The sequence below is a fragment of the Castor canadensis genome, chromosome 16 (genome assembly GCF_047511655.1).
Source record: "Castor canadensis chromosome 16, mCasCan1.hap1v2, whole genome shotgun sequence".
Taxonomy (NCBI): domain Eukaryota; kingdom Metazoa; phylum Chordata; class Mammalia; order Rodentia; family Castoridae; genus Castor; species Castor canadensis.
The window spans coordinates 75,624,815-75,644,361 of NC_133401.1; the positions used below are offsets into that span (position 1 = coordinate 75,624,815).

Sequence of the window (19,547 nt, forward strand, 5' to 3'; positions counted from 1 at the left end):
AACAAACAAAAAAAAAACCAACAAAACAAATCCAGAAAGACTTGAGGATGAGTACAGATTCAGGTAAGTTTACAGATTTAGAAAGGTTTGGGGAAGAATTGCCAAAACATAGGACAATGTCATCTGCCTAGAGCAAGCAAGTAAATCAGAAAGTCTGCAATTTGAAGACAGGGGAAGTTTTAAGTGGCTGTTTTGGGAAAGCAAGTTGAATAGATATGGGTAGTAACTCTCCAGACTTAGTTAAGAGCCTGAGAATTTGTCCTGTGGAGAAGATTGCAACCATTTTTAGCTCCTTGATTACAGGCAAGAAAAAAGCTAGGAGAGTCAGTATTAGGAGAGAGAAATAAAAGTGAGACACTGAACTAAACAAGCAAAAATAAAAAGATTGCCTTACAACTGGGAGAAGGAAAGCTTTTGTTTTGCTTCATTTTTATTAGCATATATTCATTGTACAAGGGGGATTCATTGTGACAATGCCGAATAGACTTACCTTGTACTTTGGTTAGGTCACTCCCAGCATGACCCCTCCCCACCCCACTCAAAGTAATTTCAAGAGATTTCATTGTTCTATTTTGTATATATGAAGTTCATTAACCATACTCCCTCAGCTTCATCTCCTTCATTCACCCTCTTCTCTTCCACAATTACCCGCACCCCCCAACAGTACCTATTTTCCAGTCCTACAGGAGAAGGAAACCTTATAAGGGTGGTAGATCTGAGCTCAGCAAGAGAAGGCAGTCAGTAGAGGAAGAAATAGCCTGAGGGAAAAAAGGGAATAAGCAGGTCTGGGAGACATGGAGATAAAACCACAACAGCATCAGCTTTCTGGCTCAGGAGCAAGAATGCCCTTTTATATTAAAATATGGTCATAGTTTTACCTGAAGTTCACTTTCTGATTTTGTGAACCTAGCTCTGTATTTCTTTTAGTCCCTTAGACCGGGCAACAACCGATCTCCCAGGCAGCTTCGGTTGTTGCAAAAAACATTAGTGAAAGACAAGTATATTATTCTCCAAGCATTAGAAGAGAGGTTTCAGGGAGCAACAGAATACAGAAGTTTTTCATTTTTCTCTTTTTTATTGGTACTCGTTGAGTTGTTGTGAGTCCTTTCCTAGCTCCACTTTGTAGTCATTCCCAGTTACCAAGGGTCTAGTATCTTTACTAAAATAATGCCTTTTGCTCTACCATAAGTGTGTTCTTAACATTACTTTTTTTACTTCCTGAATGTTTATCTAAATAGAAATGGACTTGGAAGGTTGGTTGGGAGGTATGTGTCCCTGTACTTGGGAGGCAGAGGCAGGGGGATTATGAGTTCAAGGCTAACTTGGGTTACAGAGCTCACCACATGTCAAGGAGGCAAGGACTGGGAGCGCAGCCAGAGATAAGAGTGCTTGCCTAACATGCACAAGGCCCTAGTTTCAATCCCTAGAACAGGAGGGGTAAAAAGTACTTAGAGGAACTAAGTGAGATAGGAGAAGATAAACTGAAAGGGTTATTTATCAAAAAAAAGTCTGCTACTCTAATTCTTTTAAGAAATACTGCTCAACACTTGGCAACTATGAAATTATTGGCTCTAGTAATCCCTAACTTCATAGACCTGTGTAATATGACTTTTCTACCATTAAAAACAAGAACCTCCAGATGAAGTGTTGCTGTGTCAATATTAGAGAAGCTTAAGCGCTTTAGTTGACTATGGTGGTTAACAAACACAAACTTCTCTAATCACAAAGGTAAACCTATAAAGTGGCCAAGCAGCTAGTTAGGGAGTGAACAAAGCAAGGAAGAGAGATTGGGTTGAAAAAAAATTATTATTCATTCTGGAGATCAGTCCCTTTTCTTAGGATGGTCTTTGTGGCTTAACAGTTACTGTATGATTTTTTTGTACTATTTTTTAAATTTAGTGTTTTCCTAGGCCTCCCACCCTTTTTAAAATGTTTTTTTAAAGAAGAGATGTTTTTAAGTTTTTTGGGTTTTGGCAGTACTGGGTTTTGGGGGGGGGGTTCACGCTTGCAAGGCAGTCACTCTTAACCCTTGAGCCACTCTGCCAGCCTTTTTTTCGTGCTGGGGACTGGATTCGAACAGTGATCCTCCTGATCTCTGACTCCTGAGTGAGCTAGGATTACAGGAGTGAGCAGCCGGCACCTGGCTAAGACGTTTAAGTTTTTAAATGAGCAGAGCCATACATTAGTAGTGCAGTAAAAAAAAAATATTACCAAAAAAGTAAGGGAAGATGTAAAATGGTGTTATTCTTAATTAAAGAAATGTTAAAGACACAAAAATTGGCTTTTTGCTTGCTTTGTGACACTGCCAATCACGGAACATAGTTAACATCTCTGTGGATTCAAAGGAAAAACACAAGTAAATTCAGACTGGTGCACGCTTGTGACCAATATTAATTTCAGGTTTTGTCCTTCCTTTTTTTAAAAGTGAAGTTTTATAAGGCATCAAACACACAAACCTAGCGGGGATGACTTAAAATTTTTAACTTCATTTTTAACTTCTTCGTAACAACTCAAATGAGGCCGAGAAGTCCCTGTGTGGATCAGATGAGTCTGCTTTGGATTTCCATAAAAGAAATCCTTCTGTCAGCATTTCAGAAAGAAGATGGGATGAAATGGGGACAGGTGGGGGAGATAAGATAAGATACACTATAGCAATCTCCATCGCTGCTCTCCCACTGAGATCTGTTTCGTTGGGTGTCTCAGTCCCTCCGGCTGGTTCCTTCCCTCGCACGGGGCTCCCCACCCTTCCCTAGGACCCGATAAAATTCTAAGCCCCTGGAGTGTTTAGTGTTGGGGGGCCCGCGGCTATAGAAAGGTCTCAAATCTTCAGTTCGCCAAGGTCACCTTTCCAGCCTTATTCAGTACAGGGCACAGCTACACGAGTCATAGCTCCGAGGCCCACAGGATCTCAGCACACCTGTAGAAGCCAGCACTCCACCCCACTCCGACTTCGGCAGAACAATACCCGAGTCACCGCACTTCCGGCGCATCCGCCACCACCGCCGGGCGCATGCGCAAAACTGCCGCGAGCAGATGCTACCCAGAAATCACTGGCATCTGCACAGGAGTCATAGTCTAGCAAAAGCTTGTCTCCCTCGTCGCCTGGTGGCGATTCTAGGCAGTCGCTATTTACAATTCGCCTCGGAAGAGAAACGCCGGAAGCAGCTTCCGCGTCTCCAAAGCGTTTCCGTTTCAAACCTCCACTTCCGGTTTTCAGCCGGTTCCGGTCCCGCCCACTACTTCCGGTCGCCTCTGGTTCCGCCGCGGTCCCTCTGCGTCTGCTGCAGCTGCTTCCGCTGCTCTCCAGGTGAGGGGGCGCGGGTTACCGTGGCGCCCTGCCAGCAGAGGCGACGTTAGGCTGGGGACTTGGCTTTGCTGCCTGCGTCTTGTCGTTTGCTCCGCGGCGGACTACCGCGGGCTGAGGACTGAATCTGGCTTCATCCCACGCTCAGGCCTCCGAATGGCTAGTAGTGTCCATCCTTCTCGCCTATTTCCAGGGCTCCCCGCGACCTAGAATGTTTTGCGTCCTTCAGACTTCATTCTTCCGTCCTCCCGGGCGTGTCTGTCTGTCCCCTCGTCCGTTTGGTTCCGCAGTCTCCACCTACTGTCTCCTGTCCCATGCGGGTCACCTCACCCGGCTGTGCTGCGGTGAGCTGTCCTGGCCAGGAGTGAACCACACCGCACAGCCACCTGGTTGAAAAGTCATTCCCCCACCCCCTCGGCCCGCTCCCGAAGTGTTACTTTTGCTGCTGTATTTCAGATGGCCACCTTTGCTACTTTGTAGTTGTGTGGTCTTGGGCAAGTTATTTTTTCTCGGGTGCATGGTCTGTATGATGAGGCTTGTGAAGATTAAATGAGAATTCAGTGAAATTGCTTACACCACCACCATTCATATTACTCTTTCCAGCTTAGAAAGTGCTGTCATAGCACTTAGCTTCTGCCTTGACATTGTTCTTGACAAGTAACTATTAATTGCCTCATCTTGTGGTTGAGAAAGCTGAGGCCCAGAGATAGGACTTGACTAGGCCAAATCAACGTGTATGTTAGGCAGAAGAACACCAGTCTAAACAGGTGTTCTTAGGTAGCTCCAAAGTTGTGCTCTTTGGTTGCTTGTTTGGGTTTGATTGTTACTGCCCCTTCCCGCCCCCAGTCATTTTCATCTTATAAATTTGATGGGATCCTAAATGATACAAAATTCTAGAATTGTGTGAAAAAGGTTGAATGTGAAAACAGAAAACAGCTCATGCATTTATATCATGGGACTTCTTTGACATGCATGATCCAAGTAGTGATGAAATGGGGTTCTGTAACTTTTAAAACCAGACATAAGGACTTTTGCATTTAAAATTTTTAAATACTGTTTACTTTCTGATGCTTGGTCTATTAGGGTATTTGCTTTGCTAACTTAAAGTTCCCACTGTGGCAGAGGTGCTTCATAAGGTGTGTAAGCTGCTTGTTAAGCACTTGGAATTTACATGTCTGTCACAGTTTTGTTTTTAAGGCTGAGAACGTTGAAGAACCTCAAATTTTAGCAGGCATCAGAGATGGTGAGATGAGGCTGGGTAAAACACAAAGTGCTGGGTCGCTTCTCTCCACCTCTGATTACGTCTCAAAGAAGTTACCAAGCTAGACCAATGGTGTTGGTTGGTTCAGGAACCACATTTTGAGAACCACTAGTCTAAAAGATAAATGACTTGTCCATGGTCCTGGAATTCAGTTGCTCTTATTTCAAACTCTGCTTTGCCCATTACAATATATATTAATGCTGGATGTCTTCCTAGCTCTTGTAAGTAATCATTCATATTTCTATCTTGTATAGAAAAAATAATATTTAAGGTATGTTTCAGTTTGATCCTTAAGACCATGTCTTTTTATTGAAGATCATAATATTTGTTAGAGCAAGTTCTGTCTAAAATGGCATATGTGGCCCTAAATTGTCACACTTGCTTTACATTTTAAGTAGATCAAATAATAAACATAAGAGTAAATATAAATATGAGTATAAATGTGGAACATTTATATAAGTATAACTATGAATTTATGGTTCTCTGCTACTGGGCATGTCAATAGAAGATGCTTTATTTCCAAATTAGTTTTGCATATTGAGAGTCAAAATCTGCCTTCTCTCTTTCAGTTGGTCATAATAATTGTGTGAATATTGTAATCAAATGTTTCCTCAAACAAGTGAAAGCATTTGGAAATATGAATACTTCAAATTGAGAAAATATGGTTTTCTGACCTGTGGGGAAGAAATGAGCTTATGAAAATTGGAAAGCTTTGAGGGAGGTGGCCTACATTTGGTTGTTGATGAGAGGAGCAGCTGTCATGTAAAATTTGTGTGCTGGGATCAGTGCCTGTGGATTTTGTGTTTGCTGTATTTGAATGTCTTAACTTCTATAGATCCAATTTGAGAGAGAATCATGGTGTAGGGAATGTAGAGCTCATGAGGTTTATTCAGAAGACTTTTTCTGTTACCTGCAATGTACTCATGAACAGATTGGATAGCTTCTGAGGACTCTGGTTTCTTCAGTTTCAGAGGAGGAAACACTTTATGAAAGAACCTTGTTAAATGAGATAATCTGCGTAAAATTCACCAATTCATAAAATATAAAACAAATAATGGCTCATTAGTTATCTAGCACAATGCCTGAAACATAGCTTTTAATTTTTAATTTATTTAATCAATGCTTACTTATGTAGCACTTACCATGTGGCAGGCACTATGTGACTTACAAATATTCACAAATTTAATCCTCACAAGAACCCTAAGAAGTAGGTGGTATTGTCAACCAGATTTGACAGATGAGGAAATATAGGCAATAAAAGTCAACATCCCCAGTCAAATACCTAGTAAGTTGGAAAGCTAGAGTCTGAATCCTGACTTTTAGAGTCTGCTTCAAATCACTATACTACACTGCCCCTCAAATGGTAAGTGAATGAGGATGGTCTCTCATGGATGAGCTTGCCTGTAGCACAAACCTGACCAAATAGAACAGGTATAGGCATTTCAGTATTACACCTTTCCACTTGAACAACAGAGAGAATCTGAAAAACTGGGAGGGTGTAGTAATTTTAACTTTTGAATCCTAGTAATTTTTAGGGTTCTGGAAGTACTTTTGTAAGGAGATACATCTGTTTCTCAACTGCACATGCTTATAAAACAGTTACAAGTTTGTCTTTGATATGTCCATTTTAACTTGCTCATTGGTACATGACTTTCTTCCTAGGCATTTTTATTTTGAAGGAAAGCTGCCTCATATGCTTCAAGAATGGCTCTCCCAATTATCGTAAAATGGGGTGGACAGGAATATTCAGTGACCACCCTTTCAGAAGACGATACTGTGCTGGATCTCAAACAGTTTCTCAAGACCCTTACAGGAGTGCTGCCAGAGCGCCAGAAATTACTTGGACTCAAGGTTAAAGGTAATTCTGTCCCCACTTCACATTTTTTGCATTGATGTTTCTGAGTTTTTATATTTGCCATTATCTATTGTTTTCTCTAATAAGCCTTCCTCTTTCAAGATCTCTTTGATAGGGATAGTCCTAAAATTGTCTTAGTGGTAAAAATAAGAATATGGATGGTTACTTGAAAACAGAACTATTAAGATTACTTTTGATTCCTCTGACATTGGTGTTTGCTTGTTAAAACTGACAGAGGAGTCCCAGGTACAGCTCATTTTTTTCTGAGATCTGTGTTTTAGCAGTTTTCATTACAACTGTGCCTTGTACTTTCCCCAAATTATCTCTTCTGTTTCAGAAGGAAAGATGATGTTTAAAATTTATTGGCAGTGTTTACTTAAAAGGGATTTCTATAATGTTTGCATTTGTCCTATCATTGAAGGGTAAGTTTTGATTAATAGTAAATCTATAGATTTATGTTAGGCATTGAATTTTCAAGGCCTCTGGAAAAGACTTATGTTCTTCCTAAATGACAAAATAAAACATGAATTATTTTGTTTAGTTGGATAGAGGTGTTCTTCTAAGATGGATTGGGGGAAAACAGCCCTTGTCATGCTTGTGACACTTGTGACACACTATTATCTTACATGTGACTGATGCAGGAATATGAGTTAGTTGATATAAGGAAAAAAGCAAAACAAAACAAAAAAACTGCTGTGGCATTTGTACCAAATCTGTTAATGTTAGGGTTTTATATAATGGAATCATGAAACCAGCACCTGAACTTTAGTGAGAAAACAGTCATTTGCTTGTATTGTAGGCAAACCTGCAGAAAATGATGTTAAGCTTGGAGCTCTCAAACTGAAACCAAATACTAAAATCATGATGATGGGAACTCGTGAGGAGAGCTTGGTAAATGTTTACTTTTGTTACCATTTGTCCCTTTGAAGATGTGATTTATACTACACTGTTATATCATAGTTTTAATTATGGTGAAATTGTCAGTCTAGTGGTCAATGAAAATTAAAATCTGCATAGTAATGCAGTATTAATAGGAGATAAATACGGGGGAACTTTTTAGTATATAGTCAGCTATAAGCATAGTAGTAGCCCAAATGGTCAAATTTAATACAGTAAACTGCTTAAGGGACATATATGAGTTATTAATTATGGAAATTTTCCCACAGTGTGTATTTGAAAGACTGAAATTGTACATCATTTGATTTTTATTCTAAGTATATTATTTGTTGTGTTAAAGGTAGTAGGGTAAAACAAAGCTTTTTCTCATCTTAATAGGAAGATGTCTTAGGTCCACCCCCTGACAATGATGATGTTGTCAATGACTTTGATATTGAAGATGAAGTAGTTGAAGTAGAAAACAGGTAAGTTTCTGTCCCCTCGCCCGCTTGGTTCCTCAGTCTCTACCTGCTGTCTACTACATTTTTTTTTTACTTTAGAAGAAATGGTTACGTGAAAAAAAGTGCACGTTTTACCTGATTTTTTTTTTTTTTTCATTAGGGAAGAAAACCTACTAAAAATTTCACGCAGAGTAAAAGAGTACAAAGTGGAAATACTGAATCCTCCCAGGGAAGGAAAAAAGCTTTTAGTGCTAGATGTTGATTATACATTATTTGGTAAGTCACTTAATAGTGCTTCTAATCTTTTATAACCCATAACAACTTGTTTTTCCTTTTTTTTTTTTTTCAGCAACTCAGGGTTCACAGGAAATATTTGAAAGCTTTCCTTACTATTACAAAAGTAAATCATTCATTGTAGGAAATACAGATAAGCAAAAGGAGGAGTCATCTGTGTTTTCGAGACCTAAAGATGATCACTCTTAATATTTTCATGTATATCTTCTAGTGTGTTTGTATGTATCTCCTTTATTTCTTTTATTTAATGATAGGTTGAACTTCATCTCAGTCATTAAATATTCATATGAGTTAAATGCATATACATATATGTGTATCTATCTATATGTACATATATTTGGCCATAGATTTTCTAGTTGTAGGTGCATCATAATTTAAGTCAATCTTGATTGATTAACACTTAAATTTTTATGAGGACTATTTAAGAAATCATTTTTTGATACTTTATTTCTTATTTTCTAATTAAGAATAAGTCAGTTTCTTGAATTTAATATTTATCATGTCAGTTGAAAAAGAAATATGCTCACTTCATTCTTTAGTACTGGCAGGAAATAGTTAACTCCTGATAGTAAAATTTATTCACTTCTAATCCTAAATTTTAATATATGTCATAGCTTAATGTACATTTATTTTTAGACTTAATAAGTTAATAGGGCCTGTCATTTTTGTAGAATGTAATTACACCTGCAAAGTTAAGACTAAATGTGAGGGGCTACTTTGCTTTTCATTGTCATAAAATAACATCTAAACTAGATGAGATGAAAATTTATAATTTACTACTTAAGCCTGAATTCTCAGTATTTTTCTTTATCCACTGAGCAAAATTGACCAATTAAAATTGAATCTTGAAGAAATTAAATTGTATGTTTTGAAAAGCATCTCTTTGTCACCCAGTGTAATTCAGTATGAAGTAGTTTGCAATTGGATATGTTACATTTCATAACAAGTTGTATTTCATAATTTGATTGCTGTTGAGCACTTTCCATGATTATCTAATAATCATCTATAATCAATTTTCTTTTAGATCATAGGTCTTGTGCAGAGACTGGAGTAGAATTAATGAGGCCATATCTTCATGAATTTCTAACATCTGCATATGAAGATTATGACATTGTTATTTGGTGTAAGCTGTATTTCTTTTGTTAGCTTTCCATAGGAATATGGTTGTTCCTTATATTATTTTGTTCTATAAAGCATGAATTTAAAAGACCTGTTACTAAATTTGAAAGTTTTCATTTTTTAGCACTCCTGGTCCTAAATTACTGGACTAAATTATATAGGTATTACCAAGTAATGTTTCAAAGGAGGAGATGAGGGTATAGCTCAGCGACAGATCACTTAGCTAGCATGTACCCCCAAAGTAAATATTTTAAAAGAGTGAAAAGGCAGTTTAAAGTGTGTGTGTATATACATACACAACACACACACAAGAAGCATATAAGAAGCTTACATGAAAACCGGTCAGCTGAACTAAATTTTAGAGACTGCTATATCTACAAATAGTCATAAGACAAGGAAAAAAATTTTAATTTAACACCTGTTTTATGCCTATAATTTCCAGATGAAAAGCAAAGAGGTTCACAGCTCACAGTGAGCAAGTATGTAACAGAGGTAAACTTTCTGAATTTGTTTCAGTTTCTTTGTTACAAGCTGCTGGACTCAGTGAGCATTACATTTACTAACCTGACGAAATACAGGTTTTCACTGGACCTAACTAGCCTTCAATAGAAATTTTGACACATAATGTTAATATGCTTATATTGACATGCTGTATATGCTTGTACATTGCGTAGAATTAGAAACATGGAGGAAAGTTGAGGTCCAGGCATCCCAGACTTCAGTTTGGAATTGATAGGGAACAGTGGCAGAGCTAATTTTTAAAAGGGAGTTTGTGTCTTAATTTATCAGTTTACTATATTCACAGTTCTTTCAAACATTGATTACCTGTATCTTATAGTTAAAAATTATTTAATTCTTTCCAGAATTAAAATAAGTTTAAAAACAAATATTTAAAAGAAGAGTGTCATAACCAGGCTAGGGACTGTTAGTTGTGATGCGTTTTGTCTTGCTTTGAAACCTTACTGAAAGATTTTTAAAATGAAATTCAAGCTTTTCATATGTATTCTGTTATTCCTTATGTTTTAGCTGCAACAAATATGAAGTGGATTGAAGCTAAAATGAAAGTAAGTGTTAGAAACAAACCATTTAAAAATGTTCTGTAAGTGCACTTGTCATGTTAAAAGTTGTGGAACTGAATCAGTGTCCTTACTGGAGGACATTTAGCAGATAAAAAAGGCTATGTTCAGTCTGTTTAGTGCTGGGTTGTGCTGAATGCCTATGCTGTTTTCATGAGCACGCTAAGCTCCTCCTTTTTTCCCCCACATTACAATAATACTTCCTTGCCTTTTGCTCTGGTGTGTAATACTGAAGAGGCAGTGCTTCCCTAGGACAGTCAGATGGGAAGTAACCTGCATTACTGATTGACTTAGTTAAGTGAAGCTAAAACACTTGAGAGTTGTTTAGCAACATGTGGTGGTCAGTAGTGTAGAAAGTTGACATTTTGGGAAATTGCAGCTGGAATACTGAGAAAGCCTGGAAATTTCCAAATTATTACATTTTAACCTCATGAACATTTGTGTTTATAGGAGCTGGGAGTGAGCACAAATGCAAATTACAAGATTACCTTCATGTTGGACAGTGCTGCTATGATAACAGTACACACCCCAAGGAGAGGGTTAATAGATGTAAGAACTCCTTTTACTTTTATTTAGACATGCTTATTTCCTACTGTGCTTTTTGAATTTACATCGATAGAAAAATAAAGCCTACAGAAAGTGTTTAAAGTTCATCTAAGAGGATAGTAAAGTGGCAGCTTGAGTTTTTATGTAGAAAAATGAATTTAAGATTAAAGATTTGAGACAATTAAGGATCTTGAAGTAGGACCATCAAGAAAGGAATTCGTGGGTAAGGCTAATTGTTCTGTGATGATGGCAGTAAAATGTTGCCAGGTAGAGAGGTGAGAAAAATATTACACTCAATCAAGGAAAATAGCAGAGACAAAGCAGAACACCCTTGTCCTGGATGAAGCTGGTACTAAAACATGGATGTTGTATTTGGATACTCTGGGGTGATGCATATGTAGCCCAAGAGCCATCAAAGAAGAAGATTGGGCTAAAAAATAAGGAGATCTCACTTTTGTTTATTTATATGCAATACTAGGGATTGAACCCAGGGCCTCCCGCATGACAGGTGGGCACTCTTCCCTTGAGCCATACCTCCAGCTCTTTGTTTGTATCTTGTCTTTGAGATAGGGTCTTGCCAACTTTGCCTGGTCTGTCTTTGAATTCATAATCCTCCTGCCTCCTAAGTAACTGGGATTACAGGCGTGAACCATCATGCTTGGCCAGGGGTTTTCCCTTTGTTACTCATCAAGTAACTCCTCATGGGATGGAGCACTAACTATGTACGAGGGGCTGTGATGGGCCATTGGTAACTAGAGGTGAGGGAAACATAACCCATGCCCTTTGAAAGCACACGGGCTAGTAGGAATTGGGGAGAACTCGGGTACTAGGAAAGCTTAGGGGAGGTGGTATTCAGATCATCAAATTCACAAATAGAAATGAGCCCAGGGAATGTCACATGCCTGTAATTGCAGCACTTGGACCTAGGCAGCAGGATTGAGAGTTCATGGACTCTGGCATCATTCTGCTTTAAGAAAGGATGGACTGTTGATAAAGTCTGAGTTAAATCTAAACTTCTGTTCTAAGGTAAAGCCTCTTGGTGTCATATGGGGAAAGTTTTCCGAGTTTTACAGCAAAAAAAATACCATTATGTTTGATGACATAGGAAGAAATTTCCTAATGAACCCCCAGAATGGACTAAAGGTAAGACACAATTTTATTTCTCTACACTGTGTAACCCAGACTACGTGACAGAACTATTGAATTTCGTAAATTTTGAAATTGGAGTTGCGTGCCCCATAGTGCTGTTTCAGTTAACGATGGACAGCACATATGCAGGTGGTCCTGTAAAATTGTAATGGAGTTTAAAAATTCCTGTTGCCCTGTATTTTTTACTGTACCTTATCTCTGTTTACATACAGGAATACTTTCCAGTGCGTTACATTCGCCTGCAGTGTTCAGGATAGTAACGCTGTACAGGTTTTTAGCCTTGGAGCGACAGGTTGTGCCATAGAGCCTAGGTGTGTAGTAGACTGTAGTGTGGAAGCTTGTTGTAAGTCCACCCTGATGGTCACATGGTGAAGCACCTGAGGGAGTGTTTCTCAGAATGGAGCCCTGTTGTTGGTGGTGAGTGATTGTACTTACTATATTTTTATGGTTACAGGCAAGGAAAGTTTAGGTATCTAGAAAAGTTCACGTAAAAGTGAACTGTCGGTCCTCTGCATGGATAGCTCCTCATTTGGCCACCTCATCCAAGTGCTTACTTTGAAGTTACCTCTGGGAAACATGAGCTATGACATTGACTTGAGGCATCAGAAGTGAAATTGGACATTTTATTAGGGATGCATATCTTAGCATTTCTCATGTTCTGGAGACCAGCAGTGGGACTTTTTAAAATTTTGAACTGATACTAAAGAGGTTTTGAAATTCCTACAGGTCAAGTACAGGTATCTTAGAATTATAAAATGCCAGTGATAGCAGGAACCACAGTTATCTCGTCTACTTTCTTAACTTTAGAAATCTGAGATTAGAAAGTTCATTATTTGCATGATCATGTGTGTGACTGGTTCATGACAGAATCTTAGTGACTTGGTTCTTGGGTCAGTGATGACCTTAGCATGAAGCCACAAGAAGTCTTGTGCAGACGTGATAGGGACAGTTAATCCTGGTAGCAGCATAAAATTGGTAGCAGAGAAATTTGAAACTTAAATTTTCTGGTGCCCATCCATGGTTGGTTACGTGTTGGCATGATATGAAAATGAAAAAGATACTTGTATATTACAGTACTAATGTAAATGGAGTCTCCATTTAAAGTGGAAATCCTAACAAGAAGATATTTGCATTCTTAGTCTTGAACTTTTCTGCCAGGTAGGTTCTTGGTAATTTTAAAACACAAAAAAGAGAAAAACTTGCAGAAAGTAAGTCTGTTGGCTTGTCTTTAGTGTACAGTGAGTAAATTTCCATAATAGAACAGCTGTTGTCTTGGGTAAACATAGCTACTTTACCCTAAGGAAATGCTTGCTCTTTCTTCATCCACAGTCACATGTAAACTTTTAGCAGTTCTGAAAACTTCATTTTTGTCCTCTACATAAGAAAATAATGATGTAAGACAGTTTAGATAGGGTGGATGATGTTTAGTTCCTTGGAATGTCTCTTTGATTGCAGGAAGGTGGTGATCATCTGTGTTGCCTGCCCTGCTAGTAAGCATTTAGCTCAATTTTGGAAAAATGGCATGGTATGCAGTGATTATGCTAGAAAAAGTAATCATTAGGTGCCTAACAGATTTTGTTTTGCCTTTAATTAGTTTATTTTGAGTTCTCTAAAACTGAATCATTGCAGTAATTTAGTTTTGTTGTTCAATTTTGTGTAAGACCAACTGGTTGTAAGGCAAAAGTAACTTAGTAGGACTTTTGGTTGAAAATCTTACGTACCAGTCACTATCCCTGTACTTTTTCTTTCAGGCCTAACTTCTTTCTTTCTGCTATTTAAACTTGGAATCACTTTGGCACATTGTGTATTAATAATTTAAAAGTTAATGTGTTGCTTTTACATTCTTTAGCAGTTGAATGAAGGAATACTTTGAAATATTCCCATTTTGCACAGAACTGTGCAGACACTATTTCATTCCACCAGCATACCTTGTTGTTCACCACAGCTGCAGAGCTGAAGCCAGGGGATGGCAGAGTGTCTTTGGGCTCCCCCATATTCACTGCTGTTGCTGTGATGCCCGTGTAGATGTGGGATTTCCCACAGTGCTCTCATCTGAGCAGACTCATTCTGACGACACTGATTATCCCCTCAAGGCAGAATGGAGCCTCCCAGGAAGCTGTAGGAGCCTGTGTACCACTGCTCTGATGAGTGCAGAGCCTCTGGGAGATTTTTCATCTGTCCACCTCAGGCTGGTGGTGTGCCTTTCTGATGACAGAAGAAAAGAATGTAAAAAATAGTAACATCTTCCCTGGTCTTGGTGGATATGGTAGTGGATTTCTTTGAGTTCTTTGTTCTTACTTCTCAGCAAGTGACAGTGATTAAACATTACCCTGATCTTCAATGTTCCTCTGTAAAATTAATAACAAATGACTAATTTGAACTTTCTCCATGTCAGAATAAAGGGTATATATTAGTGCTTCCTAAGTGTATTCAGTCTTTACATGTGTGCTTAAGGAGTTTGTATGATTTTTGTAGAGTGGAGTATGGTGCTGGTATGGAGCTCAGACCTCATGTGTGCTAGGCACATGCTCTACTACTCTGCTCCACTGCCAGTTCTGTGCTGTTTCTTTTTTCTTTTAAGAGACATTTCACAGAAAACTTAAATATACTCAGAACTGTATAGAGTTACATAATGAATCCCCACATACCATCTAGTTTAAATACTTTATAAGTTCCCAGACAATTTAATTTGCTCAATACCCTATTTTATTTAAGTCTCTTTAATTTGAAACAAATCCCAGACATAAAAATTTTGTTTAAAACTAATTAAAAAGTTTAGAAGGCTATCTTGAGGTATATAAAGATATTCAAACTGATGTCTTAAAGAAAAAAGCAAGCTGGGCACTGGTTCATGCCTGCAATCCTAGCTACTCAAGAGGAGGATCGAGTGTTGAAGCCAGCCAGGGCAAAATAGTTCACAAGACCCTAACTAAAAAAAAAAATCACAAAAATAGGATTGGTGAGTGGCTCAAGGTGTAGGCCCTGAGTTCAAACCCCAGTACCACAAAAAAAAATAAAACAACAACAAAAAAACCTCTTACTGGGGCAGTAACATAAAAGTACATAAAACTTATAATTTAACAAATTGTTATAACGATAACTCATATGACTAACAGCCAAGTGAAGATATATAATATCTCTTGTTTTGATCCCCCCATTCCTGCTATCATGACTTTTAGAGTTTGAAGTAATGCTTTTTAAATGAATGTCTTTCATTCTAAAATTTGGAAAATGTGACTCCTTTTTATGGGAAATTTTTGGATAATTAAATAATTTTTGTGAAGAATTTAATGATTAAAGAAAAATGCTGCTGTTAAAATGTGGTAGAAAACAGGCTATAGAAATGTGTATAAAAATTACATAGAAAAATACCAAAATGAAAGTCATCACTTAAAATTTCTCTCACTCTGGTGGTTAGATCAAGCTTGTATTTGAGTTAACTTTTTATGAATGACATTTATTGAATGTAAATTTAACTTATTAAATGTAAATGAAATTTATTGGTACGATGCAAGTAAGCTGATAGAAGGGGGAGTGTAAGTAGTCTTTCAGAGTAACCATGTCCGAGTCAAGGTCTGTACGAAAGCTGATGCTTCAGGTTTAGACTGCAGAGTAAATATTAGGTAACCAGCAAAAGAGCATTTGATTTGTATCATTAACATATATAACTTCCTGTTCGTTAAACTTGGGCTAATACAAAAGTAATTTTCAGTATCGATGATGTCGTGATATTTTGGCCTCAGTGACTCTAGTTTAAATGATACAGCAGCAGTGCAGGGTTTTGTTAGTTTTCCTTATCACAGTGTAAACTTTTGCTGTTCCTCATAGATAAGACCTTTTATGAAAGCACATCTAAATCGTGATAAGGACAAAGAACTTTTAAAATTAACTCAGTATCTCAAGGAGATAGCAAAATTAGATGACTTTTTGGAGCTAAATCACAAATATTGGGAAAGGTAAGTGATAATTGCTTATTTATTATCTCTATAATTATGGGAATTTTTTTTGTTTAAAATGAGGGAATTTTTATTGAAGATGAGGGAATTCTAAAAATACTTTCTAATCTAGTGTTATCACCCGAAAGTATTCTCCCTTTTCGCATTAACCCTTGACTTACTCATAATCCCATGTCTCAAAGCTCTTTAATACTTCAGTTAGAGAGGGCTTAAGACTGGTACCCATTCATGATGCCACCTGTACGTGATTTTCTAACATTCAGCAGCCCACTCTCCTACGAATCACATGGGAATTTTTCTTTCTTTTCTTTCCTTTTTCTTTTTTGCAGGTTCTTGCATTGTAGCCCAGGCTAGCCTGGAACTTGAGGTTCTTCTGCCTCAGCCTCCTGACTGTAATCCTGGAGGGATTACAGACGTGAGCCACCACCCAGCTCACATGGGATTTAATCTCTGTTCTTATACTGTAAGATAATTTCAGGATAAAATATATTTAAAAACTTGCTGAATATTGTAAAAATTGCAAGGAGCTTGTGTGTGTAGCAGAAGAGTTGGAAAACTGTCTTCTGAAAACAGTTGGTCACGGCTGTGATTTCTAAAGATGACCATGACTGCACACTGAGGTACATCTTCTGCTCTTCTGAGCACAGGCACATACACAAGATCTAATGTAAATCACACACTGACATCAAGGTTTTAAGGCAGACAAAAGCCTCCAGAGAAATACAAGGGATCACTGTGGACCATGAGTAATTATTTTGGAATTAGATCTTTAAGGACCTGGTCCAGTAATATAGGAACAAGAGAAACTAAGCATGTACCAATGTACTGGGTTTTCAAATCCACTTTCAGCTTTTCAGATCCCTTCAACACATGGCTCCTTCTTGGAACCTTGGGATATGTTAGGAACAGAAAGCAGTGTTTTTATCCTCACGTTCAGGTCTTGGTGCTGTAGCTGAGCCAGTGTGACTGCTCAGCACACTTCCTGTTGTAAGACCTCTCTGCCCCTCCCCTGCCAGCTACAGTCCATAAGTGAGAGCTAGACCGGCATTCTCACTTAGGGGCAAAAGCTGTTGTGTAGTAAAGTAGACGGCTCGAGCCTTGTGCACTAGCGAGCGTCTTTCAGCGCCTCTTCGGCTGCCATCTCCATGCAAGAAAAGCAAAATTGCCAAGTGCTGGTGGCTCACTCCTGGAATCCTGGCTACTCAGGATTGTGGTTTGAAGCTAGCCCAGGCAAATAGTTTGTGAGACCCTATCTCGAAAATACCCATCACAAAAAAGTGTTGATGGGGTGGCTCAAGGTGTAGGCCCTGAGTTCAAACCCCAGCACTGCAAAAAAAAAAAAAAAAAAAAGAGAAAGATCTTTGAATGGAGTTTGATTGATTAGAAATTACAGTCCTAGTGAAAGTAGTCAGTTAATGAGTGAAACCTCTGGTGCCTTATTTTGAATCTGAGCTCTGCCACTTCTTTTTCTCTCCCACCATTCTGGGTTTTGAACTCTGCTTGCTAGGCCAGTGCTCTGCCACTGGAGTCATACCCCAGCCCTATTTTGCTTTCATTATTTTTTAGATAAGTTCTTGCATTTTTGCCCAGGGCCGGCCTCAGCCAGAGATCCTCCTACCTATACCTCCAGTGCAGCTGGAATTATAGGCATGCACCAGTATGTCTGGCTTGTTGGTTGAGATAGGAGTCTTGCTAATTTTTGCCCTGGCTGGCTTTGATCTCTGCCTCCTGTGTAGCTGGGATCATAAATGTGTGCCACCATACCTTGCCTGAGCTCTGCCACTTTCTAGCTGTATGAATTTGGGTAGATTTCCCTTATGTACCTTTCAGGACTAACTTGTGAAGGCTAAAGTGAACAGTGCTTGGCATATAAGCTGTAAGTTCGTGATATGAACAGAAAATAGTTACCCTTTAGTTGTCACTAAAGTAAACTCCTTTACTTTATGGAGATGTAGGTTATTCCCGTGAGTTCAGCACACAAGGCTTTGATGTGACTCTGTTTCTTGCAGGTATCTCTCGAAGAAGCAAGGACAGTAGTTACAGGTCACACTGGCAGTTACTGAAGATACTTGAGATCCACGAACTGTTTGCTTTTATGCTAGAAATTACTCTGATAGTGCTGGCCACTGAAGCAAATACCAGACGGCTTATTCTTGGTCTTCCAGTTTTTTTGTAAATTTAATTTTATATTTTTTGAAGATCATAGCAATATGCTAAACATTTCTTCTATGTGAGTGTACTGTTTCTCTTGAAAACTTTTTTCTCCAGCATTGGTAATTGAGGTGTTTTCCACCCAACCAAAAAAATAAATAAATAATGGAAGAAAGAAAAAAGGGGAGGGAGATGTATACTCAATAGTGTCATTTGTAACTTTTGGAAAAAAGTTATGCCTTGTGTTGTGTCTCATTGTGTTATTTACCTAAATCGAAGACCAAATCGGTCTTAAAACTAGTGTTTTTCCCCCTTTGAAACCAAAAAATCCCCCCAGTTTTTGAATAAAGAACCTAGTTTGTTATTCTTAAAACTACCAAGAATTTTTTTATTCCTTTGTCACAAAGTTTTTATCCTCCTCTAGTTACCCCTCTATATTCTGGGCTGTCTCAGTTTGGTTTTTGTGGGTCAGTGTTCTTCAAGTGAGATGAGAACATCAGTTGTGATTCACATGCATCAGAGAGTGAGAAACAGAAAACAGACTGAAGAACCAAACTAAAGAACAAGAGTGTAAGCACTTATGCCTAAGACCATTGTCATAAATGCAGAAAAAGGTGATAAATTTTAAGATGGGTCATATCACCAATTTAGCCCTAAAAAGCATGAACAAATTTTTGTTCTGTTCCAGCTGTATCTTGTCTAAGTGCTAATACTATGTTTCAGTGAAAATATCTAGCCATAAAATTAAAAATATATATCTTTATTTGCAATGCTTAAGCCTGCAGATATGTAACGTGACCACTGTTTTGTGTTGACAGTATTGCTTTATACAGTTCTTGTATTTGAAAGGAATGGATCCTTTTAAATAAACATGGTGTATATTGTTCTTACAGGATTGTTTCAGTGGTGTAAATAATAAATATCTTTTCTTAAAACATTGCTTATCTGTTCTGTATTACTGCAAATATTTTATCTCTGTTGAATCACAAGACAAACATTAGATTCAGTCAAGAATCTATTTAAAAATTAAGTGTGAGCAGACTTGCTGGCATACACCTGTAATCCCAGTATTTAGGAGGCAGAGGTAGGAGGATGGAGAGTTGGAGGTCGTTCTGGCTAGATCCTATCTCAAAACAAACAATTAAAAAACAATAAAAAAGTTAAGTGTGTGTATCGTTATGCATGATTTGATTTGTATAGCTAGGTTAAGTTAAAGACAGCAGGTCTAATAAGCAGCTTGCTTTCAGAAATATATACATTTTCCCTCTGACGGGTGATTATAAGGATATTCAATGTGAGAAGAATTTGAATACTCTTATGTAATTAGAATTTCAGTTAAAATACATTTCTTAATTGTGAGGCTAAATTTAAATTTTTAGCTAAAATAGTTATTTGATTGATACATTTTCCCAATGTAAAAGATAAGTATTCAGAAGTAGGAATAGAAGGGCTTAATCTTTTTAAGTAAAAACACTGAAAAATAAATTACTAACATAGAT

The 19,547-nt window shown here is 37.9% G+C and overlaps 1 protein-coding gene across 1 annotated transcript; it reads left to right on the top strand.

The window, feature by feature from the left end:
• Nucleotides 1-3,174: 3,174 nt before the first annotated feature.
• Nucleotides 3,175-18,985, top strand: Ublcp1 (ubiquitin like domain containing CTD phosphatase 1). The gene is made up of 11 exons (XM_020164459.2): nucleotides 3,175-3,307; nucleotides 6,228-6,423; nucleotides 7,220-7,311; nucleotides 7,696-7,781; nucleotides 7,918-8,033; nucleotides 9,076-9,174; nucleotides 10,197-10,234; nucleotides 10,697-10,795; nucleotides 11,819-11,935; nucleotides 15,770-15,897; nucleotides 17,907-18,985. Exons 2-11 carry the CDS (start codon nucleotides 6,270-6,272, stop codon nucleotides 17,932-17,934), a joined length of 957 nt encoding a protein of 318 aa, XP_020020048.1. The 5' UTR covers nucleotides 3,175-3,307; nucleotides 6,228-6,269; the 3' UTR covers nucleotides 17,935-18,985.
• The last annotated feature ends 562 nt before the right edge of the window (nucleotides 18,986-19,547 follow it).

Coding starts and splice junctions, on each gene's coding strand:
- Ublcp1 (XM_020164459.2), top strand. CDS start 6,270: ATGGCTCTCCCAATTATCGTAAAATGGGGTGGACAGGAATATTCAGTG. Junction 10,235..10,696: donor GGATTGAAGCTAAAATGAAA/GTAAGTGTTAGA, acceptor TTGTGTTTATAG/GAGCTGGGAGTGAGCACAAA. Junction 15,898..17,906: donor AATCACAAATATTGGGAAAG/GTAAGTGATAAT, acceptor TGTTTCTTGCAG/GTATCTCTCGAAGAAGCAAG.